General features: G+C 65.8%; 5 protein-coding genes across 5 annotated transcripts in view; 2 read left to right on the top strand and 3 right to left on the bottom strand.

The window, feature by feature from the left end:
• Positions 1–5450: 5450 nt before the first annotated feature.
• Positions 5451–9203, top strand: EMIHUDRAFT_469619 (hypothetical protein; the record flags this gene model as incomplete). The annotated part of the gene is made up of 9 exons (XM_005774913.1): positions 5451–6143; positions 6215–6253; positions 6480–6863; positions 7026–7090; positions 7312–7595; positions 7669–7814; positions 8116–8145; positions 8243–8394; positions 8591–9203. Exons 1-9 carry the CDS (start codon positions 5478–5480, stop codon positions 9201–9203), a joined length of 2379 nt encoding a protein of 792 aa, XP_005774970.1. The 5' UTR covers positions 5451–5477.
• Positions 9204–9766: 563 nt separating this feature from the next.
• Positions 9767–10566, bottom strand: EMIHUDRAFT_444249 (hypothetical protein). The gene is made up of 2 exons (XM_005774912.1): positions 10218–10566; positions 9767–10076 (listed from the first exon to the last, which is right to left on the bottom strand). The coding sequence occupies exons 1-2, from the start codon at positions 10560–10562 to the stop codon at positions 9939–9941; spliced, it is 483 nt and encodes a 160-aa protein (XP_005774969.1). The 5' UTR covers positions 10563–10566; the 3' UTR covers positions 9767–9938.
• A 1536-nt stretch (positions 10567–12102) lies between these two features.
• EMIHUDRAFT_240219 (hypothetical protein) lies at positions 12103–12971 on the top strand (the record flags this gene model as incomplete). The annotated part of the gene is made up of 4 exons (XM_005774911.1): positions 12103–12297; positions 12406–12450; positions 12704–12743; positions 12832–12971. The coding sequence occupies 4 exons, from the start codon at positions 12103–12105 to the stop codon at positions 12969–12971; spliced, it is 420 nt and encodes a 139-aa protein (XP_005774968.1).
• A 4345-nt stretch (positions 12972–17316) lies between these two features.
• EMIHUDRAFT_240215 (hypothetical protein) lies at positions 17317–19826 on the bottom strand (the record flags this gene model as incomplete). The annotated part of the gene is made up of 5 exons (XM_005774910.1): positions 17317–17604; positions 17689–17742; positions 17806–18261; positions 18417–18704; positions 18774–19826. 5 exons carry the CDS (start codon positions 19824–19826, stop codon positions 17317–17319), a joined length of 2139 nt encoding a protein of 712 aa, XP_005774967.1.
• Positions 19827–20125: 299 nt separating this feature from the next.
• EMIHUDRAFT_74571 (hypothetical protein) overlaps positions 20126–21194 on the bottom strand; it is a gene marked incomplete at both ends in the record, with an annotated part of 1498 nt that continues 429 nt past the window's right edge. The window contains 2 exons of the mRNA XM_005774909.1: positions 20126–20338; positions 20644–21171. Coding sequence (XP_005774966.1) covers positions 20126–20338; positions 20644–21171 — 741 coding nt within the window. The remainder of the gene's footprint in view (positions 20339–20643; positions 21172–21194) is intronic.

Here is a 21194-nt window from a genome sequence, read left to right as displayed (position 1 = left end):
CGTCCGTCCCTTTGTAGGCGTTCAATTCTATAGTTGAGGAAATCGAGGGACGCGACCCACTTCGCCACAGACGGTCCCGCGCCTCGCCCCTAAGACGGGTACACGACCGCGGCTCGTGTGCGTGTACCCGTTTTTGTCCGGAGTGAAAAGTCCAACGCGCTCGTCGGTGGCGGCTTCCCTCAACCTGCGCCGCGCTCGGCGAACCTCGACAGCGCTTTCGGTGGCATGCAGCTCTTTGCGACAGAAGCCTGGAGAGCAGCTCCTCTGCTGCTCACACACTCTGCACAGTTGACACAGCCTATTGTGCGGCTGCCACAGCTGTGACAGCGATGGGCTCGCCCTCACTGGCCCTCAGTCACTTGTGCTGCGGCTTGTGTGAGCGACACTGCTCGGCGACTGCCGGCACACTGTGAGACCATGGGTTTGAGGTTAAACCACGCTACCAGCGCTTGGTCACATCGGCCCCGAGGTCAGATCCTTCTACTCTGTTGATGACAAGACTTGTCTACTGGCTGGAGCCGAGCAGGAGGGCCCAGCGCACAACCCCTGGTCAACTCAGGGTCCACACCCCGTATATAGCGACACATCCAATTCTCGGTCAGGTGTAGTGGATCACCTTAAAATCCTGGATTAATTCCTGAGCCCACCCGGCCCCACCAGACGGGTGGCGCGAGGTGCCCGGGCCACTTTTTAGCGCCTCCCGAGCCTCCCGGCGCCTCCGGTGGCCTCCTGAGCCCTCTCCCGCAGCCTCTCTCGGCGACGTGGGGAGCGGCTGCCGTCCACGGCTCGCACCGGCTCTTCCAGCGGCTCCACGCTTGCCGCCCGTGGCGCCCGCGCCACGCACTGCCACGCGGCCGCTCGAGAGAGCGGTCGACGCCCATACTGCTGGGCGTGGCGCTCTATCGGTCGACGCTTCGGCGTCGCTGCTTGGCGGGGGACCCGTGCCTCGACGCGGCGGCGCGGCCGAGTACGGCTCGGTGGCTCAGCGCGTCGCCACGGATGAGATGCGTTCCTGCATGTAGGGGGAAGCTCCAAGAATGTTTCGTTCTACTTGCAGGAGAGGTCCAAGTAATTCGAGTGACTGCATGGCTCTTCGCGTCGAGGGATGCGTCCAAGATAATGACTTGCTCGATTGGAAGCGCCGTGTCTTGCGGCACGTGTTGTGACAAACTAGCCGCTATTAAAGAATATGGGAATGTTATCTAGTTAAGGCGAACAAACCGAGCGACACCTCAGATAGACTCTCACTGAGAGACCACCTCAAACAGAGACAGACCTTAGACAAATAAGAGACAGGGACACACACACATACACATACACGCGCGCGGTGTACCCGCTGCGTACGTCATGCGCCTGAGCCTATCTCTACTCGCATGCGTCCTCAAACCTGCCCGCACGCGAGGTCGTACTCGCTGCGGGCGAGGTAGACAGGAAGGTATAGAGATCGCGAGACGGCGACCGTCGCCAACTCGTCGCGACAGGCGACGGATGATGTCACGCGCGTGCGTCGTATGTGCGCGGCCGACTACATCGAAAGCTCCAGCGCACACCCGAAACAAAGGTGGCCACAAAGAGAGGAAAGTCACTACTGACGAACAAGCAGCCAGCACAACAACAGCACACTCTAAAGTAAGCTCTAAGGCGCCGTAGGCGGTGTCTCCGAGACAGTGTCTGCACACACACCACACACACACACGCCGCACACACGCACACGAACACACACACACACGCGCGCGCACGCACGCACACCATGGCACAGGCAAGAAACACACGCATGTCACCGCTACGAACCGGTGGCGGCCACCACCACTTCCCCGCGCGTGACCTGGCCGCCACCAGCGGCGGCGTCGCCAACAACGACCGCCGAGACCACCGCCAAGGCGCTGGGGCGGTACTGCGGGTTGTTCGAGCCAGGGCACCGCTGGGACGTTGGGCCGTGCGCAAACATCAGCCCGGTTTTGATGAGCTTCGTCGACTTGTATTTGCAGCCTTCATACGTACAGCGCCACACCTGTGGTGCTGCCGCGGCGGGCAGCGGCGCGTCCGCAAGAGGCAGAGCGGCCAGCGGAAGCGCAGCTGCCGGCGCCTCGGCAGCCTCGCGGGCCACGGCGAGCGTCCTGTTGATGGCGCCAAAGTCGTAGACGTTGCGGATGGCCTCCGCGTCCTGGTCGGTGTATCCTCCGGAGTTGAAGTTGCTCGTCCACCCCATCGCGTTGAGGGCGACGGGGATTGCCGCGCCGTCGACAGCGAGGAGGACCTCGTTCGGCAGCTCCTGCTTTGTGTGCACGTCGAACGTCGGCGTCGAGCCGAGCCACTCGAGGAAGGAGACGGTGGGCGAGTAGAGCCACTTGAGCTCCGACGTCTTCTTGTCGTTGACGTTGGGCAACGCGAGCACGAGCAGGGGACGTGTGGAGTTCGTGAGAAGCCGGCACGCGGCGTTGCGCGCCACCAGCGGCGACGTGTGCGTCCGCCTCGCCACCTTGACGCCGTCAAAGGTGGTCGCCCACGTGCTGACGCCGTTCGGGTACTGCTGGCACTTGGCTAGGGACGGCGTGCAGAGCCTGCGGTACTGGGACGGCTCGTCGTCGGTGCCCATCAGGCGCTCGAACGCCTTGCGGCCGTCGACGCACACGCACACCGCGCCGCCCTCGCCGTAGACGGGCTCGTGCACTCCCAGCTCCTTCTTCGCCTCTCTCATCGCCTCGCGGACCTCCTCCGGCGTGGAGAGGAGCCGCTCACCGCGCAGGTCGAGCGCGTCCACAATCGGCGCGAGGATGACGGGGATGAGGGACTGAATGGACCGGTCAGAGAGGTTGAAGAGGAGCTTGAGGATCAGGGTGGGCTGCGCGTGAGGGGGTGGGGTGGGCGGAGGTGAGCGCGGAGCGTCGAGGCGCCGGGAGGGCGGGGACGCCGAGGGCCAGGGGAGAGTCGAGAGTAGTCGCTGCAGAGTGACCGTAGCGAGAGGAGAGGCCGACCCGAGAGAGAGTGGCGGGGCGCGGGAGGGAGGTGCGAGGGCACGCCGCACCTGTCGGCGCGCCGCTGCCAGCAGCGGGGCGAGGGCCTCGGCGCGCGACTCGCGGAGCTTCGACGCCATGGTGGGGTGCCGCAGGACGGCCGCCGCCACCTGCGAGTGGTAGACGAGCAATCCGACGCAGCCCTCGATGACGTCGTCGCTGACGAGGTGCGCGGACGGGTCGGCGGCGTCGGCGTACGACGAGTTAACCTGGCCGAGCGAGTCCGACAGCGACTCGAGCTCCTGCGTCTGCCCCGGCGCACAAGCGGACCGGATCGCATCCCAGACGGCAGCGAGCCGCCGCTTGCGCTCCGGCAGCGGCCGGAGAAGCCGCCCGCGCCGCTCGCGAGGAAGTCGCGCATCTTGGCGAGCATCGTACCGCGCGTGTCGCCGGTCAGCGAGTCGACATACGCCTCAATGCAGTCCCATGCCTCGCCGGCCTCGAGCCCCGCCAAGCCGCCATCGTCGGCCGCCCCGCCGGCTGCGCCGCCCAGAGAGAGCTTCAGGCTGCCGCTCGTGAACAGCGACTCCAGCAGCGACACACCCGAAGCGCTGAGGCCGCCCCCGGCTTTGCCTGCGAACTTGCTCTTGCTCGGCGGGTGCAGCAGGACGAGGGTGAGCTGCTCGAGAGTCACGACCGGCTGCAGCTGCACGTGGCCCACAGGGTACTCGACCAAGGCAAAGTACTGCATCTGCCCACTGCAGCCATTGTTGAAGGCCTTGCGCCCGATGTTTGGCAAGAGGAGCTCAGTGGTAGTGGAGAAGCTCCCCTTTGGTGCATTGAACACCAGAGACGCAACCGCGCTCAGCGAGATTACCTCCCGAGCCGCCAAGTGCTGAACACTGCCTTCCTGTGCGCGCACATACTGCGTGCCGTTCATGCGGAAGGAAGAGCCGTCAGGGATGATCTCGAAAGGCGGCGACTGCACGCCCACATTGTGCACACGGAGCTCCACGGTGCCGCCTCCGATATCCAGCCTCAGCACCGGCGGCGGAGCGGAGAGGTCAGTGTTTTCGTCGTCCGCCGACGATCGCTCTGCAGCCTCGCTCATCTCTAGTGCGGCACAAAGGCGACGATTGACGCCGATCACGGAGGAGGCGACGGCGAAGCACAAGCAGGCGGGCTCTCTATGCGAGCTTGTCTCGACTTGTCGCGGCGCCGGCTTTGTCTTTTCTTTTTACCGGTTGTCCGAGACATTCCCAAAACACATTAACACAACAAAGCTCGATACTCGTAGACGGAGAGAGAGAGAGATGGTCATATTGGAGTGACACAGACTAGTGAAAGAAATCACGACTCTCATAAATCTCTCTCAGACTAGACACTCTTCACTCAGCCAACTCGGCTGCCACACGATTCAATGTTCTGCAACTGAGACTCACCCGAGACCTGCAGGCTGCTCGTCAGCACTGCTGCACCAGTGGACACACAGGCAAGCTCACACGCGTGTCTGCTAGGTCGGCGGAGCTTGGTTGATGGGGGCGGCACCGCCCTGCGGAGAGCGGAGAGGGCGGCGCTCGCCTCTCCGGAGTGAGCAGGCGGCAGAGCGGGCGTCAGACACGTGAGCGAGCAGAGTCGGGCGATCGACGCGTGTGCCTGGATCTTTCGCGAGCAGACGGTCGTCGGCGCCGGGAAGACGGGAGAGAACCAAGCGTCCGGCGTGCGAGCGCGGGCTGCGGAGGGCCGGGGTGCGTGTGCCAAGGACGCGACAAATCACCGGTCGCAGCGCAGCCTTGCCCGCCACGCCGTGCCGGCAGACACGCGCGCGGGAGGTGCGGAGCGGGCTCGCGGTGAGTCGAGGTGGCCGAGACGCAGGACCGCCCGTGCGGCGAGGCTCCAGCAAGCGACTGTGCGGGGGGCGAACGGCGTGCGGGTGGGCGGTGGGCCGCGAGAGAGTCACGCAGCGGCGCAGGTGGGGCCGCAGGCTTACCGCAGGCTACGAGGAATCGGGCCGTCGAAGGCAGATACGAGGCGCAGCGAGTGCGAATACAGGAATAACCCGCACGCAACGTGCCGAACCGACCCGCGTGCACGATCGGAGCACCTCTGACGCGGCGCGAGAAGCGCTGAGTTGAGGTGCCGCGGCCCGCGGCTGCAGCGTGTCGAAACGGCGCTTTCGGAGGCGCCGCGGTGGTCGCCGAGCGCGCGGAATCGACGAGAAAATATGACGGCGTGCCGGCCGTGGGCCCGGACGACGGCGCTGGCGAGCCGGACCGAGGCCGCGGCATCACGGTGGCGAGCAGGAGGGGCTTAGGCTGTTTTCACGTGGAAGCGTAGGTGAGCCGAGAACGCTAATCCTGGGTAGGTTTGGCTGGGAAGTACGTTTCGTCGAAGTCCCTCGAGAGAAGAGAATTTCGGCGCTCCAAGTGCTCAGGGAAACTCTCTCGCTCCCTGGGAAATAACTTCCCGAAGAGAAAAAGAAAAACACTTTAGCTCCACGCCTCTCGCACACGCCTCCAGCACATGCCGGTCAACAAACGCGCACGCGAGGAGCCCGAGGAGGAGAGCATCGAGAAGCGGCTGGTCAACCTCATCGTCCGCATCGGCGACCGCTCGATAGCCGACCTCAATTCGCACCTCCGGGGCCTCGCCGCGGCGCTCACCGCCGAGCTGCCGACGTCGCGCACGCTCATCTATGACACCATCCTCGACTGCGTGCGCGGCCTGCAGCCCAAGGCGCCCATCTACGGCGCGCTGTGCGGCCTGCTCGCTGCCAACCCGCAGGGCGAGCCGGACGGAGTGGTCGCGGCCGACATTGTCGCGCAGCTCGGTCGCGAGCTGCAGGAGGCGCTCGACGTGCACGCGACCTTCTCGATCCGTGCCTTCTGCCGCTTCGCCATCGAGCTCGCCAATGCGCGCGTCGCCTCGGTGGACTCTGCGCTCGCGCTGCTCGAGACGCTGCTCGCGGTGACCGCCGAGCCCGGCGTGCTTCCCGCCCGGGCCGAGTGGTTTGCTTGCGTCGTGTTGGACAGCCTCGCCCTTGGCGGGGAAGTCTTCACGCGCGACGCGCCGGAGCGGTCCGCTGCACTGCTCGGCGCCGTGCGCGCCTACGCCGCCACGCGGGGGGCCGACGCGCTCTCCGCTCCGGCCCTGCTGCTGCCCTACGGCGGCGCCACGCGGCCGGGGGAGGTGACTCACACGGCGCCTTGAAAGCATCTCCCTCGCTCCAGCTCCAGATCTGTCCCCGATCCCGACCGCAGGTGACGGAGCACTTTGACGCCCTCTTCGCCCTCGTCGAGGCGAGCCGCCCGGGAAAGCCCGGGGCATGCAGCGGGGGCGGGGCTGTCTCTCGGCTGTCTCTCGGCTGTCTCTCGGCTGTCTCTCGGCTGTGTCTCGGCTGTCTCTTGGCTGTGTCTCGGCTGTCTCTCGGCTGTGTCTCTCGGCTCTAGGAGCGAGAAGCGGCGCTGCCGCCACTGGCGGGCCGGCACGTCCACCGCAACACCACAGACGAGCACACGCCCGTAGGCCCTCTCTTCGGACTCGTACCACTGGCGCTCCTCCCTCCTGCTCGCCCCGTCGCGCTCCTTCGCGTCGGAGCTGGCGGCGCTCGAGCCGCTGCCTCTGCCAACTGTGAGCGTGCCCGCACACACCCGCGGCTGCACCTACCCTTGCTTGCGGCGGCTGCGCCTCTGTTCCGAGCCCGCAGCCGACGGGGACGGCGACGCAGCCATGGGCGACGACGGCGGCGGCGGCGGCGGCGGCGGCGGCAGGCTTGGCCTGGTGGATCGGACGCTGATGGAGGAGTACGCGTGGCTGCTCGTGTCGCAGTTTGAGGAGTCGCACAAGGACGCGGCTAAGCTGCTGCACGGGCTCGCAGAGAATCTGGCGATCGATGCGTGCGAGCCGCTGGTGTGCGACAACAGCCTGCCCTTGGGGGGGAGAGGAGGGGGGGGCGCTGGCGCGACAACAGCCTGCCTTGGGGTGGAGGTTGTGTGTGTGTGTGTGTGTGTTGGTTTTTTTTTGGGGGGGGGGGGCGCACAGCCCCACGTCCGCAACGCGCGCCTGGCGCAGGTGGAGACGCTGCTTTCGATGCTGCTGCTGCTGCCGGCGCCGCGGCACCGCCAGACGTACTACGCGTGTCTGCTGCTCGACATCTCGCGGCTGCTCACTCCCGCGCCGCGCATGCTCGTTCGGGCGGTCAACACGCTCTACGCCTCGCTCGACCGCCTCGACGCCGAGCTCGCGATCCGGCTCGAGATTAGCCGAGATTAGCCGAGATTGGCCGAGATTGGCCGAGCTCGCGATCCCCGCTGGAGGCGCGCCCGGGCTGCCGCCAGCGCGTCACCCGCGCGAACAGGCTCGCCGACTGGCTTTCGTTCCACATCTCGCACTTTGGTTTCAACCTCGAGCCGTTCGAGGCCTCCTGGGCGCCGCGCTTGTCCGCCGGCGGCGCGGCCGGCGCGGCCGACGCGGCGGACGCGGCGGACGATGCGGCGGCGGCCGGCTCGCCCCGCGCAGAGCTGCCGCACGACGCGTTTGTGCGCCACATTCTGGACAAGTGCCTGAGGCTCGCCTACCTCGAGCGCCTCCAAAAGGGGCTGCCCGCGCCCTTCGTCTCCCACCTGCCGCCGCAGCCCGCCGGTCGCCTTCGCCCGCTCAGCCCTCTGGCCAGCCTCCGCCGCCGCGACTCATTTGCAGCCGCGTGGGGGCGCAGGCGCCGCCGCTTGGGGCGCCGTCGACCCGTCGGCGGTGGCGGAGCCCGGCTCGATGCAGGCCAAGTCCGTCTCGCTCCTCAACCGGCTCCGGTCACGGGCAGAGCAGGCGGGGAGATATGGGGAGATATGGGGAGAGCAGGCTCCGGTCACGGGAAGAGCAGGCTAGACACTTCCTAGACACTTCCTAGACACTTCCTAGACACGTCCTAGCCTCAACCGGCTCCGGTCACGCGCGGAGCAGGCGGGGAGATGTGGGGAGATATGGGGAGATATGGGGAGATATGGGCAGGCTCCGGTCGCGGGCAGAGCAGGCGGACGCGCCAAGCTTGTGTGTGTGTGGGGGGGGTCGCCTCCATATGCCGCCACGACGCGCCTCTGGGCAGAGACGGGGAGATGCGGGGAGATGCGGGGAGATACGGGGAGATGACGCGACGGCGCGCCCGCAGGCGGACGTGCTCGATTGGCTGCAGCGGGAGGTGCCGCCGGCCGAGCTGCAGACTCTGGTCGCGCACTCGCTGCTCGACGCGACATCTCTCCCCCTCTCTCCGCGCATCTCCCCGCATCTCCCCGTAGGTCGTGCACTCGCTGCTCGACGCGGGCGCCAAGAGCGTGTCCCACCTCGAGCGCCTCCTCGACAAGTTCAACTGGCTCGTCGCCGCCGCCGCGCAGGACGGGCCTGCGCGCGCGCGAGTCGTCGGCGCGGTGGCAGCCTACTGGCGCGCGCCGTGCCACACACGCGCCATGCCCCCCTTCGCAGCTGGTTTGCTCGAGAGACGCGCCCGCCCCTCTTGCGGACACAGGCGAGCCTCGCCGCACATGACGTGGCTCGTCCTCTCCAAGCTCGTCCGGCGCGCCGATTCGCCCGCCGCGGGCGTGCCCTCCTCCCCCGCCACGCCGAGCCGCGTCCCGTCGCCGACACAGGCGCGAGCTCGTCGACCCGCAGGCGCTGGTTGGCTGGCTCTGCTCCGCGCCTGAGCGGAGGCGACTCGCGTGGCCGTCGACGTGGGAGGGGTTGCACTTGCTCTTCGAGCGGTCGCTCTCGCACTTCAAGAGCGTCGAGGGCGAGCTCAAGGCCGAGGAGGACAAGTACGCCGAGTATGTCGAGATGATCGGCGGCGAGGAGGAGGGCAGCACCAGCGCGGCGGGGCGCACACACCCCTCTGTCGCACGCGCGACTTGCGCGACAGCAGCGCTCCTTGACGCTTGCGCGCGCGCGAGTAGGCAGCGCCTCGAAACCAAGAGGGCCATCTCGGAGCGCGCGCGGCGCGAGAAGAAGGAGCTCTTTGCAAACTTCTTCGCCGGCGTCTGCGGCGCGTTCGACGAGCACGCAAAGGCGGCGGCGGCGGCCGGCGCGCCGGTGGAGACCGCGTGGTGGAGCGCGGCGATCGGCCACGCTGTCGGCCTCTGCCGGCGCCACATCGCTGAGTACTCGCTTTCGAGCGTCGAGGCGGTGGTGGAGGTGGATGAGTTGGCCGCGGCCGTGCAACGCAGCGTCTTTGAGCGGCTCCGCGAGGTTTCGGCTTGGCAGCTGTGAGGGCGCGCAATGGGTTGTTGCGAAGACAACATGTGGGCGATCTCGCTCGCCTACAGGAGCGGGGCTCCTGGGGGGGGGTGGAGAGAAGTGAGAGGGTGTTTGGCCCGATGTGTGGGGCATCCTCCCACCTCCGCACAGGCGGGGGGGCGCACACGCGCGCGCGCAGTCTCCGCGTAAGACCAAAGCCGTAAAAGAGACCGAGAGCGGAGAGGCGAGAGCGACAGCGAGAGACTGCACCCCCTCACCCCCCCACCCCACCCCCCCCACCCCACCCCCGGGCGCGCTCTCACGCTTCCATGCGCCACACGCTACACGCCTCCCCGGCGCGGGACCCCACGCGCGCACCCAGAGCCAGACGGGAGAGGGGAGACACACTGTGTGCGGGGAAAATCGAAAATGGTAAATGGGGGGGCGGGCGAGACAGTCGCGCACCCCGTGTGCGATGGCGTGTGTGCGTCCGTGCGCGCGCGCAACGGCCAATGCACATGGTGAGGCCGTGTGCTTCCTTCCTTGCGTCGGCGCGGGCAAAGCTCGTCCAACCACGCACAAGGCGTCTCCTCTGAAAATATGTTTTGCAGACAGAGAGTACGAGTAGCGCCCGGTATTTTGCGTCGCTTAGCTCCGCGACCCCCCAATACACAACCGACCACCCCCACATCGTCCCGATCTGCGACCTGGTGCGGCGCGGCCGGCCCCCAGAGACCGGCGGTCTTCTTCGCACATCTCGCCTCACTCCTAGCCGCCCCCTCGTGACACCCCCCCGGCGACCTCCTGGCCGCCAAAGTCCCATGTCGCCTGCCGGCGTGACATCTTTTCTCTCTCGCGTCGCTGCCTCCGAGCATCGATTCGCGCAAGCACATCGGCTTGGTCTCCCTGTGAGGGCATTGAGGCGGCGCGGACGGTGGGAGAGTCGCCGCGGCGCGGGCAAACTTGGGGCCTCAACCCTCCCCCCTGCTGTGAGGCGCGCGTGGGATAACCGAGCGTATTTATCGCTGGGGCAAGTCGAGCGCGGACCTGCCGGACATGCACAAAGTGGCGTCGCTTGGGGAACCAGACCTTTTGGAACTCGACGAAGCCGGCCGTCAGTGCGAATAGCGTGTCATCGCGCCCGCGCCCGACGTTCTCCCCCGGCACAAACCGCATGCCGCGCTGCCGCACGAGGACACTCCCCGCCTTGCACTCCTGGTCACCGAGCACCTTGACGCCGAGGTACTTGGGGTTGGAGGAGCGCGTCACGCCGCCAGTGCCGCCCGCCTTCTTGCCCGCATGCCGCACCTGGCCCACCGGCGCGAGCGGCGCCGCAGCGACGAGCCGCAGCGACGAGACCCGACCGGCGAACGACGCTGCTCTCGCCAACATCGCTTGTCGCGGCTCCAGCCGATATGTGAAAAGAATTTTACATGCAAACTCCGTCGCACAAGTGAAAAGAATGGGAGAACAAAACGCCGTGCCACAACACTGGGCACGGGACTGGCGCGCACTGGCACTAACATATGTGAAAAGAATTTTACAAGCAAAGGCGGTCGCACGACACGATTCACGCGACTGTGAAAAGAAGTTTATGTGATCTGTGATCTGTGAGGGTCCGCCCGCAGGCGCATTTTGTATACCGAGGCGGTGCCCGGTGCCGAACCTGTCGGACCTTGAGACAGCAATCAGCATTGTAGATCCCTGGGCGAGGGTGATGGCGTCCCCGTCGGGAAGGGCTGTCTGCAGTGGTGGTCACTGCAACACTGGTCTACCGTCACCCGTTGGAAAATGGCCGGGTGGAGAGAGGGGCGGAGTCTCTCGTAGAAGCTAACCAGCCTAGAGATGACCCGACCCGACCGGCGGTGTCTCTCCGTAGAAGCTAACCAGCTTAGAGATGACCCCTAGACACTCACCTACCTTGCCGACAGCCCACTGCGTCCGTCTGAAGCACCTCAAGTACGCCGGTGAGACGCCCGAAACGGGGTGACTTCTAAAAGTCACTCCGCATGTGGGCCGCCCTCGCGGTCGTCTGACGCGCCCTCCGGCCGCCGCACACTCGCCACTCACCCCGTCTCACCTCTAGATGATGCGGCGGCGCGCACGGGGCACTGCGGCTGCCGGCGCCGCGGCGGCCGGCGCCGCCGCTGCCGGCGCAGGCGCAGGCTCAGGTCGCCGGTACGGCGATGGACGATCGCCGCGTCGCGGCGGGGGGGCGCTGCTGTGCCCGATGCGACGGCTCCTCTTCGAGCAGGTGCTTGGCAAAGCCGGTGAGGGTCGCCAGCTTTTGTCCCGACCGGGCTGCAGATCGCGTAGCCAACCTGGCTCGGGTCCGGGAAGCACTGTGTGCAGTGGTAGGACCGCATGTACCCGCACTGATGCTTCTTGCTTGAACACGAGCACAATAAACACGAGCACAGACGCCGTGTCGCCTAGGGCTGTCCGCCTCAAACGTCGCACGGCGCCTCGAATTCGCGCAGACCAATGTAGTCGATGCCGGAGCGTGCGCATTGGTATTGAGAGTCTGAGGTAGGCGGCGGCGCGCAGTAAGCGCAGTAACGCATGCATTCGATTTGGATACCGGCGCTTGCGTGGGAGCGCAGACAGCGTCGGCCGCGGTGTGCCAGCGAATGTGGTGGTCCTCTTGTCCACTGCGTCCGAGCCGAACCAGCTGTCCACACGAGAAGCGGCGGCGCGTGGAAGAGCCACGACGAGGTCGACCGCCTCGACCAGTCAGCCTCCGGCACAGCATTGGGTGCCTGCATGTCGCCGGGATTGCGTCGCTTGTGTCATCGCGTAGCGGTGCGGAGGCAGCGCCGTATATCGCCTCTTGCCCGCGGGGACGAGCGCTCCAGCGCAATCGTCTCGAGGAAGGAGAAAACAATTCTTGGAGGTCCACCTCAAAGCCCTGATAAATGAAAAACCCGTGCCCATGCCCAGACCGGAAACTCGAGCGAGCCCAAGCAGCGCCGGGACGCTCCTCTCCACCGTGATGCTCCTCGCCATCGTCGTCACCACGACGTGGCTGCGGACGGGCGTCGCCCACGACATCGTGCGCCCGCTCTCCAACGTCGCCGAGATCCCTGCCTCGCCTGCCAGGAGCGGCGTCGAGCTCATCGCTGGGCAGGTGCGCGGGTAGAGCTCTCCACCATACTCTGCCGCGATCCCGGCTGCTGCGAGCACGGCGCCGCCCGGTGCGCGCGAAATGACCCCTGCCGTTCCCGCGCGCACGCAGGTCGCCGAGGAGGACGTCGAGTGCCAATGCGCAAGCACGACAAATGTGCGCGCGTCCGCCGCCGCCATGCAGCCCCACCCCTCCCCGCCGTCGATTTCGTCGCCGTCCGTGCGCGCGCCGCCGTTCACTCCGCCGCCGCCGTCGCCCCCACTTCCGCCGCCCCCGTTTTGCGCCTCGCCGCCGCCGCCGTTCTCCTTTTCCCGCCGCCCGCGCTTCCCTCAGTCGCGCGCGTGTGCGGCTCGCCTGCGTCGCTGCCGCCCCCCCTCTCGCCGCCGCTCCCCTCACAGCCTCGTACAAGGGTGCCGCCGTCGGCGCCACAGCCTTGGCTCGCCCAAACGGTGACCCTCCCCCATCCCCCTCGGTTCGCCCCACCTTCTTCAGAACCAAATCCTCACACACACACCCCCCCACTGCGCCTCGAATCAGGTGCCATCGCCACGTTTCCGTCGGATGAATTATGTGGAATCGTACCCCTCGGTGGTTTCCAAACCTATTCAAAAATGGACGCTTACAGAAATCGGCAAAAATTCAACCGTCACAACACCATTGCGAGAGACGAGGAGTGACTCTTGCTCAAAGTGCACAAAGGGTGGCGCGATTTCGGTTGAATTCGCGTCACCACTCGCCGCCTCTCGCCGCCGATCGATGACGAAGAGGAAGACCGAACTTCGCCCCAACTGCGAAACGATTGCGATTGGCGTTGGCCTGAAGGACTTGCCCCGTTGCTGAATCTCGATGCACACCTTTCGCTGCGAAATTGGGAGCTCAAACCAGGTCATGTTGCCCCATTGCGGCTTGTCGGAACGCACCTTTCGGTGCGGCATTGGGCGCTGGAAGGAAATCAAGTTCAGCTGATTTCAAACGCCACCCGATACTACCACTCAGCTTCGTCTTGGGCTAGCCATAGATACCTGCTTCTTGATGAGCGCACAGAGTACTTTGAGTGGCTCTGCACCGTTCGATCACGATGCTTCGGATTGCCACCGGGCTTGGTCTCCCTCGGCGGCAACTCTGCATTTCTCAGCGGCTACGAAGCCGGCTCGGCTGTCGGATACCTCTGCGTCAAATGGGTGCGCATGCTCGTGAAATCACCTCAGAGTTGCGCCTTTGCCATGGTGCCAACATTGATGGTACTCACGCCACTCGTCAACAACGACCCGCTGTTGGTTACGCACGGCATCGCGGCATTCCACTCAGGTGTCAAGGTCGCTTCTTTGATTGCAACAGACGGTTCCGTGCTCGTGGTTGCGACCCCGCTTGCTACAAACTTGCTCCTCGACCACTGCCTGGACTTCGTGCGACACCGCAATTCAGTTCAAGCGAAGCGCGAATTGGCAAAAAAGCGCCGAAGGCGGTTTAAGGCGCTGCGGAGGAAGGAGCTGCGATTGTACCGGCGGGGCTTTGGCGCCCACCTTGAAATTGCGTGCGGACGCTCGTACTGCTTTTTCAGAACGGAGAGTGGCAGGTTCGAATGGCTACCATCCTCGTCGACGCGCGTCGAGAGGCTCGCTCTGCTAGCGGAAGGTTGCATTCCATGCTTTCGTCCCCCCCGCAAGCGGAACGGTCCTACTCCGCCGCCAACCTATGCGAGCTCCGAGACGCCCAATGAGGGGAGAGAGCGCGCTCGATGGGCCAGCCGGCGCGGCGCGAGCGCCGCGCAAGCTGACGCATCATCGTCTGCCATGCGGCGATCCTCTGGTCGACGGCGGTCAAATCTCGCGATTGTCGATCAAACTCGGCGGGCTTCATTCGACGCCGTTTACGCGATCGGCATTCGTTCGTTTTTTCTTTTGCGAGGTGGTGTCCGACCTGTGGTAATGGCTGGCACGGATATCCCTCACGGGTGGTGTTCGCTCCCATCCGTCAACCTCTTTCCCTCTTCTCTTCCTCTCCCCCTCCCCGCCGCTCCCCTCCTCGCCGCACCCGTCTCCCCCACCGCCCTCGCCGCCGCCCCCCCCTCCGCCGCCCCCCCTTCGCGCTGAGGGAGGGTGTAGAGGATGTAGAGTGTAGAGCACTGTAGAGCTGTAGAGATGTAGAGCGCTGGAGAGCGCTGTAGCGCTGTAGAGCTCTACATCCGCCGCGTGACGAACTGCCTGCGTTGTAGAGCGATGTAGAGCGCGATTTTGCTGTAGAGTTTGTTGTAGAGGCAGCTACAGCCAAACCGCCGGGAAGGCAGTGACTCAAAGAGGTCGAGCCGCGCTAATGGGGTGTCTCCGAGCTTACTGGAGCTCTGATGGACGGCCCTGACTATCCCTGACACACAGATAGTCACTCTGACGGCACACAACACCCTATAACTGCGTCATGACCAGCCTGCCATACGTCGCCGGTGCCGCATTCGTCGCTGTGCTTCTTTAGCAGGCGGTGGACTGTCGGCTGCGAGGACGGTCGCATTTGCGCGAGGCGAGGCGAGCATTCAGACGCGCTGCATGCGCCATGCCTAGCGCCAGCGCGTGCGGGAGCTCCGTGGCTGAGCGTTGAGTCCAGGCGAGTTGCGCTGGCCACGATCGCTACGCCGAGCCGAGCTGACGCGCCGAGGCGCCGGCCAGTCGCAGCCGTGAGGCATGCCACAGCAGCAGAGGCACCTGCCACCCATTGGGCGGGCAGACAGAAGGCCAGGGCAGCACTGGCAAGTGCAACGCGCCTCATGTCGGAGAGCGACCGTGCCTCGTTCGCGCTTATGATGTAGAGTTGTTGTAGAGATTTCACGTTGTAGAGCGCCTCTACATCGCTCTACAACACAGGCAGTTCGTCACGCGGCGGATGTAGAGCTCTACAGCTCTACAGCGCTCTCCAGCTCTACAGCTCTACAGCTCTACAGCGCTCTACACTCTACATCCTCTACACCCTCCCTCAGGTTGCGCGCGGCCTGCTTGAACGAATCCTTGTCTGATCCTTGTGCGACATCTCCGAGTTGGCCGCCTTGAGCCGCGCCATCTCGTCCTTCATGAAGAAGTTGTACAAGCTCGGTCGAGCGGCATGGAGGTCGAGTCGAGGAGGGGCCCAATCTGCTGCCGTCCTTCGGGAAATGGGGGGTGCAGGCGAGACACCTACCCCTAAGTAGAGCAGCGACGGCGTCATCGGCATCGCCATCGCCACCGGCACCGCCATCGTCAACGGCAGCGCATGCGCCGGCATCGGCGACAGCATCGGCGATAGCAGCGGGGTGGTGTCGGCATGGGGGAAGGGATTCGGCATTGGAGCGATGGCGGTGGCGGTGGCGGTGGCGGTGGCGGTGGCGGTGGCGGTGGCAAAGGAAAGGTTCCGAGTGCTCGAACGGACCTGCGCCTGAGCCCACTATCACGCCCGAGGCCGCGTCCGGCGTGGTCTGGTCGACCGACAATTCGCGTGCCAGCGCAACCTGTGAGAGGCAAAGGAGCCCCGCGTCCTGCTCGTTGCCTGCCGTAGCTGCAAGCGAGGTACGGTACATGCATGGCTGCCGGGAAGGGGGTGTTCGGTTGGGGGGGTTGATTGACCGACGTTCACCGACGGCGCCTGGTGCGCGAGTATTTTTTTGCGGGGTCCGGGGACCATGGAGGTAGGATTTTGGGCATTTGGGGGGGTTCCTGGCCGCCGGAAATTAAGTAGGCTCTAAGTAGCTGCCGACAGACAGACAGGGCCCGCCGCTCGAACAAACCAGTCACGGCATAGCATGGAGCAATGCATCAAGGACATTGTGCTGGGCGCCAGGCGCGCGTTTTATTCGTAAAATTCTTTTATTGCTTGTTTCCTCGCGTAAAAGGGGGCCGCTTCGCCGACGGGTTGACCTTCGCTTTGACACAAAGACGAAAAACACCATGCCCATTCGCCGCTCCTCGAAACAGCGCAGCAACGGCAGTACCTCTGGCGCCAATCGTAGTGCGGGCAGCGAGACGGGCGTCGGCAGCGGCAGCGAGGCTCCCACTTTCACTGTGGCCGAGCTGGAGGCGCTGAGAAAAGCGCCTTTGCAACTTTCAAAGCTCTCTCCCAAGCAACAAGAAGCCGTTAGCTTCATGCAGCAGCTCATGGAAGACAGCGACGCGGCGTGCCTGTCCTTGGAGCGCTCGGGATCGGCGACGACCTTCAAGGTTTTCGGGACGCCGCGTGAGGAAATTCCTAATCACGGCACCGCGACACCTTCTCGTGCTAAGAAGAAGGGCGTGGGGAGACAGATGCAGCGCCTCGGCCACTTCATCACCAATGATCACCCTGCCTATACAGCGCCGGCGCAAAAGCCGGAGTTCATGAGCACCGTGGGCGTTGAGGACAGACCGGATGCTGCTGAGCCGGTGCCAGTGCCAGTGCCAAAGGTCAGCTCCCAAACGAGCTTCTTTAGCGTCTGCTGTCCCTGCCTCCGAGGCAGAGCAGAGTATGAAAGGCTGTCATAACGCACGCTTCATGCTGGACGCGAGGCCCGTTGCGCGCTGCTGCTGCTTGGTGCACGTGCAGTACGTGAGCGTAAAGTGCCACAGCTACATACTACAACAGTGTTCTCTCAACAGTCAAACTCAGACGAGAGATGGATGGTGGGACGCACCACATCCGACCATGTGGTGACACGTGTCCCCGCCCTGCACGATCTTGGTGTGAGGGATTAGGTGTTTTAGCTGGGCCTGAACGCGGTCTCCCCGCTGGAACGTCCCCCGCTTTCTCGTTTCTGTTTCACCGCGCCTGTTTTTCGCTTTTATTTTACTGTACGCTCGAAATGTACGCGGCCCCGCGGGGCGGCCGGCGGGGGGCTCCGCCCGCCGCTTAGCGCTTTTTCGCCGCACTAGCTTTGATCCTTTGAAAGCATCATGCATATTATAGCAAAAGAAATGACTGCGGGCGCGGGGACTCGCCCGCGGGGAGAGATGTCGCCCACCCGCTATGCACCTGCCACCTCGTAGCGACCTTCTGCGCGACGTCCGAGACACCGAACGATGCCCGAATCTAGATCGAGCCGGCCGCGCGGCTGCCCGCTTGTTCCTCCTCCGCCATCTCGGGGCCAGCGTCCGCCGCGAGCTGCTCCTCCGAATGCGACCGGGCCATCGAGTGGACGGGCACGCGGTACCAGCGGACTGCCCACGGAGAGCAGACAGAGTCGAGCATCGTGGCCTGCAGCCGGCGAAACAGCTCGAAACAGCCATCAATCTCCTCGCGGAAGCCGGAGAGCGACTCCACGGAGAGGCCTAGTGGCACGCCGCAGCCGCCCGCCATCTGGAGGATCCGCTGCAATGCCTACACGGACACACGACTTTCGGCTGTTCGTGACGGGTCCCGCGGGTGGGGCTGTGACGAGGTTTGCGGAGCCTCGCAGCAGACGTCGATCGACTCGAGCACCGCAGCCTCCTTTGTCTTGGACTCGGTGGCGTTTGCCTGTTCGACAACGAGGGAGGGAGTGGCCGCAGGGCGTGTGGCGTCCCCGACGGTGCTGCGCACCTTTGCGAGGATCCGCTCCTCGACCGCAGACGGCACGTGGACTCCGAGCCACTTGACGAACTGGAGCGTCTTTGGCCGCCCCACGGGTGCAAACGTCAGGAGGATCTTGACGGGCCTGCAGCCGCGCCTGCGGCACTCGCCCGCGTAGTCGTGCAGCAGCTTGATGGTCGCCTCAGCGTCGTAGACGGCCTGCGAGATGAACCACTTTGCGCCGTACCCCGCCTTGCGGAGCAGGTTGAGGTGCTCCGTCCCCTTGGTGAGGTGCCGCTCGGCGATGGTGACGCAGCCGAAAGCCATCCCGGGCCGCTCGTTGACCAGCGCGGCCGCGCGCTCCATCGAGATGCGCGGCGTGTCTCCCGAGGAGGAGGGGCCGACGAGGTTGAGCGTGTGGTGGTTGCGCCGCTGGGCGCCGTCGAGCCACGAGGCAAAGGCGGCCTCGTCCGCCTCGGAGCACGCCTTGCGGGGGAGGCAATTGGCATGGTGGCGGCCCGGGGGTTGCGCGGGCGGGGGTGGCTGCGTGCGGGGTGGTGCGGACGCGTATGGAGGCGGGTGCGAGTGTTCGGGGCGGCAGCCGGTGTGCGGGGAGGGGCGGCGGGCGCCTTGTACAGCACGGTGCTCTTGCCCGACGCTGGCGGGAAGTGCTGCGCGTACTCGCTCGGGTCGATCGTGCGCCGAAAGGGGAAGGGGCGCGACTCGGCGTTGCGGGACGACTCGTCTTGGATGTCGTAGACGATGAACCCGTCCGAGGCGTGCGCGCGCGAGCGGGCGACGAACTTGGCGCAAATCTGCGCCGCCTCAGCAGCGGTCGTGCCGTCGCGTGGAGGGGTGGAGCCGAACAAGAAGGTCGGCCGTGCCGGGTCGGCCAGCGCCCTAGCGAGCCACATCGGGTCCCACCCACGCTGCGAGTACGAGCACCCGGCGGGCGCCGCGCGCGGAAGCCGGCGGCTCTCAAGCGCCGCCGTGGCCACCGCCTCCGAAGCGGGCGCGACAGCTCCCTCCTCGCTAGCGGCGTTGGCCTCCCGAGGGCGGCGTCGCACAGCGAGGGAGACGTAGGAAATGGTGGCGCCCGAGTCTCCAAACTCGGTGGCGACCACGTCTCGCAGGTGCAGGCGCACGCGCTCGCCCGCCTCGTCGCCGATCCCAGACGAAGAGAGGATCGAGTTGGAGTGAATCGCCCAGGCGAGGTCGGCATGCTCCTCCGCGCTCCTGCCCTCCGCGACACGAACCTCTGCCGACGTTACGTCGAGCAGCTCGAGAGACGCGCCTACCTCGCCAGCGGCGCGGCGCACCTCGTCGTCCGTCCGCAGGTGGTAGGCCACTGAGGCCGCCATCGCCGCCGCCTCGTCGATGTCGCCCGCCGCTACCGCACGCGAGAGAGCAACCGAAAAGATGGAGGGACCGCCGCTTGGCGGCCGCGCCCACTCATGCACCGGAAGCGCGGCGCCGCCGCCCACCATCAGGTAGACGCCCTCGCCGCCGTCCTTCAGCTCGGTCGCGCGGAGGCGAAGGAAGCTGACGAGGTCGACGTGCGCTTGGTCGCGCCACTCTGCAGCCACGTCGGCCGCCGTGTGGCGCTCCATGGCAAGGACAGCGTCGGCGGAGAGCCGAGGCGCCTCCGAGAGCCAGTGCAGCGTTATGAACGATAGGCTGAGGCTGAGGCTGGCGGGCGGGAACAGGGGCTCGTAGAAGGAGCGCGGCACAAATGAAGTGAAGCAGGGCAGCTCGGCCGCCGAGACGGTTTGCGCCAGAACGGTCCAGTCGTTGAGCGGAAGGTCCTCGAACGCATACGAGATTGCCTCGCCGGGTCGTCGCCCCATGAACTCGGAGATCACAAGCCGGGCGACGCTCACCGCGTTCGCACCTGCCGCAACGCCGAGATCGGCCACTACGAACGGCTCGCCGCGCTGCTGCAGCGCGGCGAGCCGCTCGATCGCGGCCAGCAGCGCAGGTCGCGCGATCTCGTGAGCGCTGACTTGTCCCGAGGACGTCTCGTTGTACAGCGTGCCCAGCATCGTGCTCATCGTCAAGAGGCCCCCGCCCGCGCTCAAACAAAAGAAATCAGAATGACTGCCCGTACGCCCCCAGAACCCGCTCGCTCTCACAAACAATGACACCACCACCCCACTGCTCGGGGTCCGGCGTCTCTCTCTCTCTCTCTCTCTCTCTCTCTCTCTCTCTCTCTCTCTCTCTCTCTCCTCTCGTATTACCCTCACGTCCGTTTGAGTATCGCGGGGGGCACGTGGGGCATGCAGCGTGGCGGCGCGGCGGCGGCGCGCGCGCGTCATCGACAGGCGTGCACGCCGAGGGCTCGGCGGAGGTGTCACTTGCGGTTGAGGTCGCAAAAGGGGTGCTTGAGCGCCTCGGCCGGCTTCAGCCGCTTGGCCGGGTCGAGGGTGAGCGCCTTGTCGAGAAAGTCGGCCAGCATCACAACCTTGCGCGCCTCGGCCTCGCTGAGCTTTGCGCCTTGCGAGAGGAGCGAGCGCAGGTCGTGCCCCGGGATGGCGCGCTGCTCGAACTTGACGAGGCGGATCACCTTGAGGGGAGGGGAGGGGCGTGGGGCGCGGGAGGCGGGCGGGGCGAGGGGGGAGGCGGGCGGCGCGCGGGAAGGCTCGCACGGCGCGGCGCGCGCGCGGGCGCGGGTCCCTCTCTGGCGCGACATCTCGGGGGCTGCATCTCGTGTGTACTGGAGTCAGGAGGAGGTCGCGGCAGCGATGCGGCGAGGTGTGGGGCCCCGAGCACTTACGGCCAGCAAGGGCGAGGGTGAGAGCCCTGTGTGGGTGGAAGGCCCCCCCCCCCCGGGGGGGGGGGGGGGGGGTGTTGCACCTCGCGGCCGGTGACGCGGTCGCGCTCCTTGTAGAGGAAGTCGTAGTCGGGGTCAAAGTGCAGCTCTGCAAAGATGCCCTTGCGGATGAGCTTGTGCGGCATCTTGCCCTTCACCTCCTGGATGAGCTTGAGCATCGAGTTGTTCGAGTTGCCCATGAACATGATGCGGCCGGTGTAGAGCTCAAACAGCGACACGGCGGCGGCCCAAGCGTCGATCGGGCACGAAAAGTGCAGGCCCATCATGATCTCGGGGGCGCGGTAAAAGCGCGAGACCATGTACGGGGTGAGCTCCTGGTCGTCGGCCTCCACCGCGGAGCCGAAGTCGCACACCTTGAGCAGGTTGTACTTTTCGTTGACGACGATGTTGTCCGGCTTGAGGTCGGCGTGCACGATGCCCAGCTTCTCCATGTGCCGCAGCGCGGTGAACAGCTGGCGCGAGTAGGCGCGCACCGCGTCTATCTGGATGCCGCGCTTGTGCCCAAACTGCTTCACAGCGGAGCGCAGGTTCTGGTGCAGCGCCTCGAAGACCATGCAGAGGTGGTCCTGCGGGGCGGGGCGGGGCCGGT

The sequence above is a fragment of the Emiliania huxleyi genome (assembly GCF_000372725.1).
Source record: "Emiliania huxleyi CCMP1516 unplaced genomic scaffold EMIHUscaffold_304, whole genome shotgun sequence".
Classification (NCBI taxonomy): Eukaryota; Haptophyta; order Isochrysidales; family Noelaerhabdaceae; genus Emiliania; species Emiliania huxleyi.
Note: the sequence above shows the minus strand (reverse complement) of the source record. Positions and strands in the feature narration are given on the sequence as shown.

Excerpts from the sequence above, each read along its gene's own strand:
- EMIHUDRAFT_444249 (XM_005774912.1), bottom strand. The coding sequence starts at position 10,562 with ATGTTGGCGAGAGCAGCGTCGTTCGCCGGTCGGGTCTCGTCGCTGCGG. Across the intron at positions 10,077-10,217 it reads ACTTTGTGCATGTCCGGCAG|GGAGACCAAGCCGATGTGCT; the intron begins GTCCGCGCTCGA and ends ATGCCCTCACAG.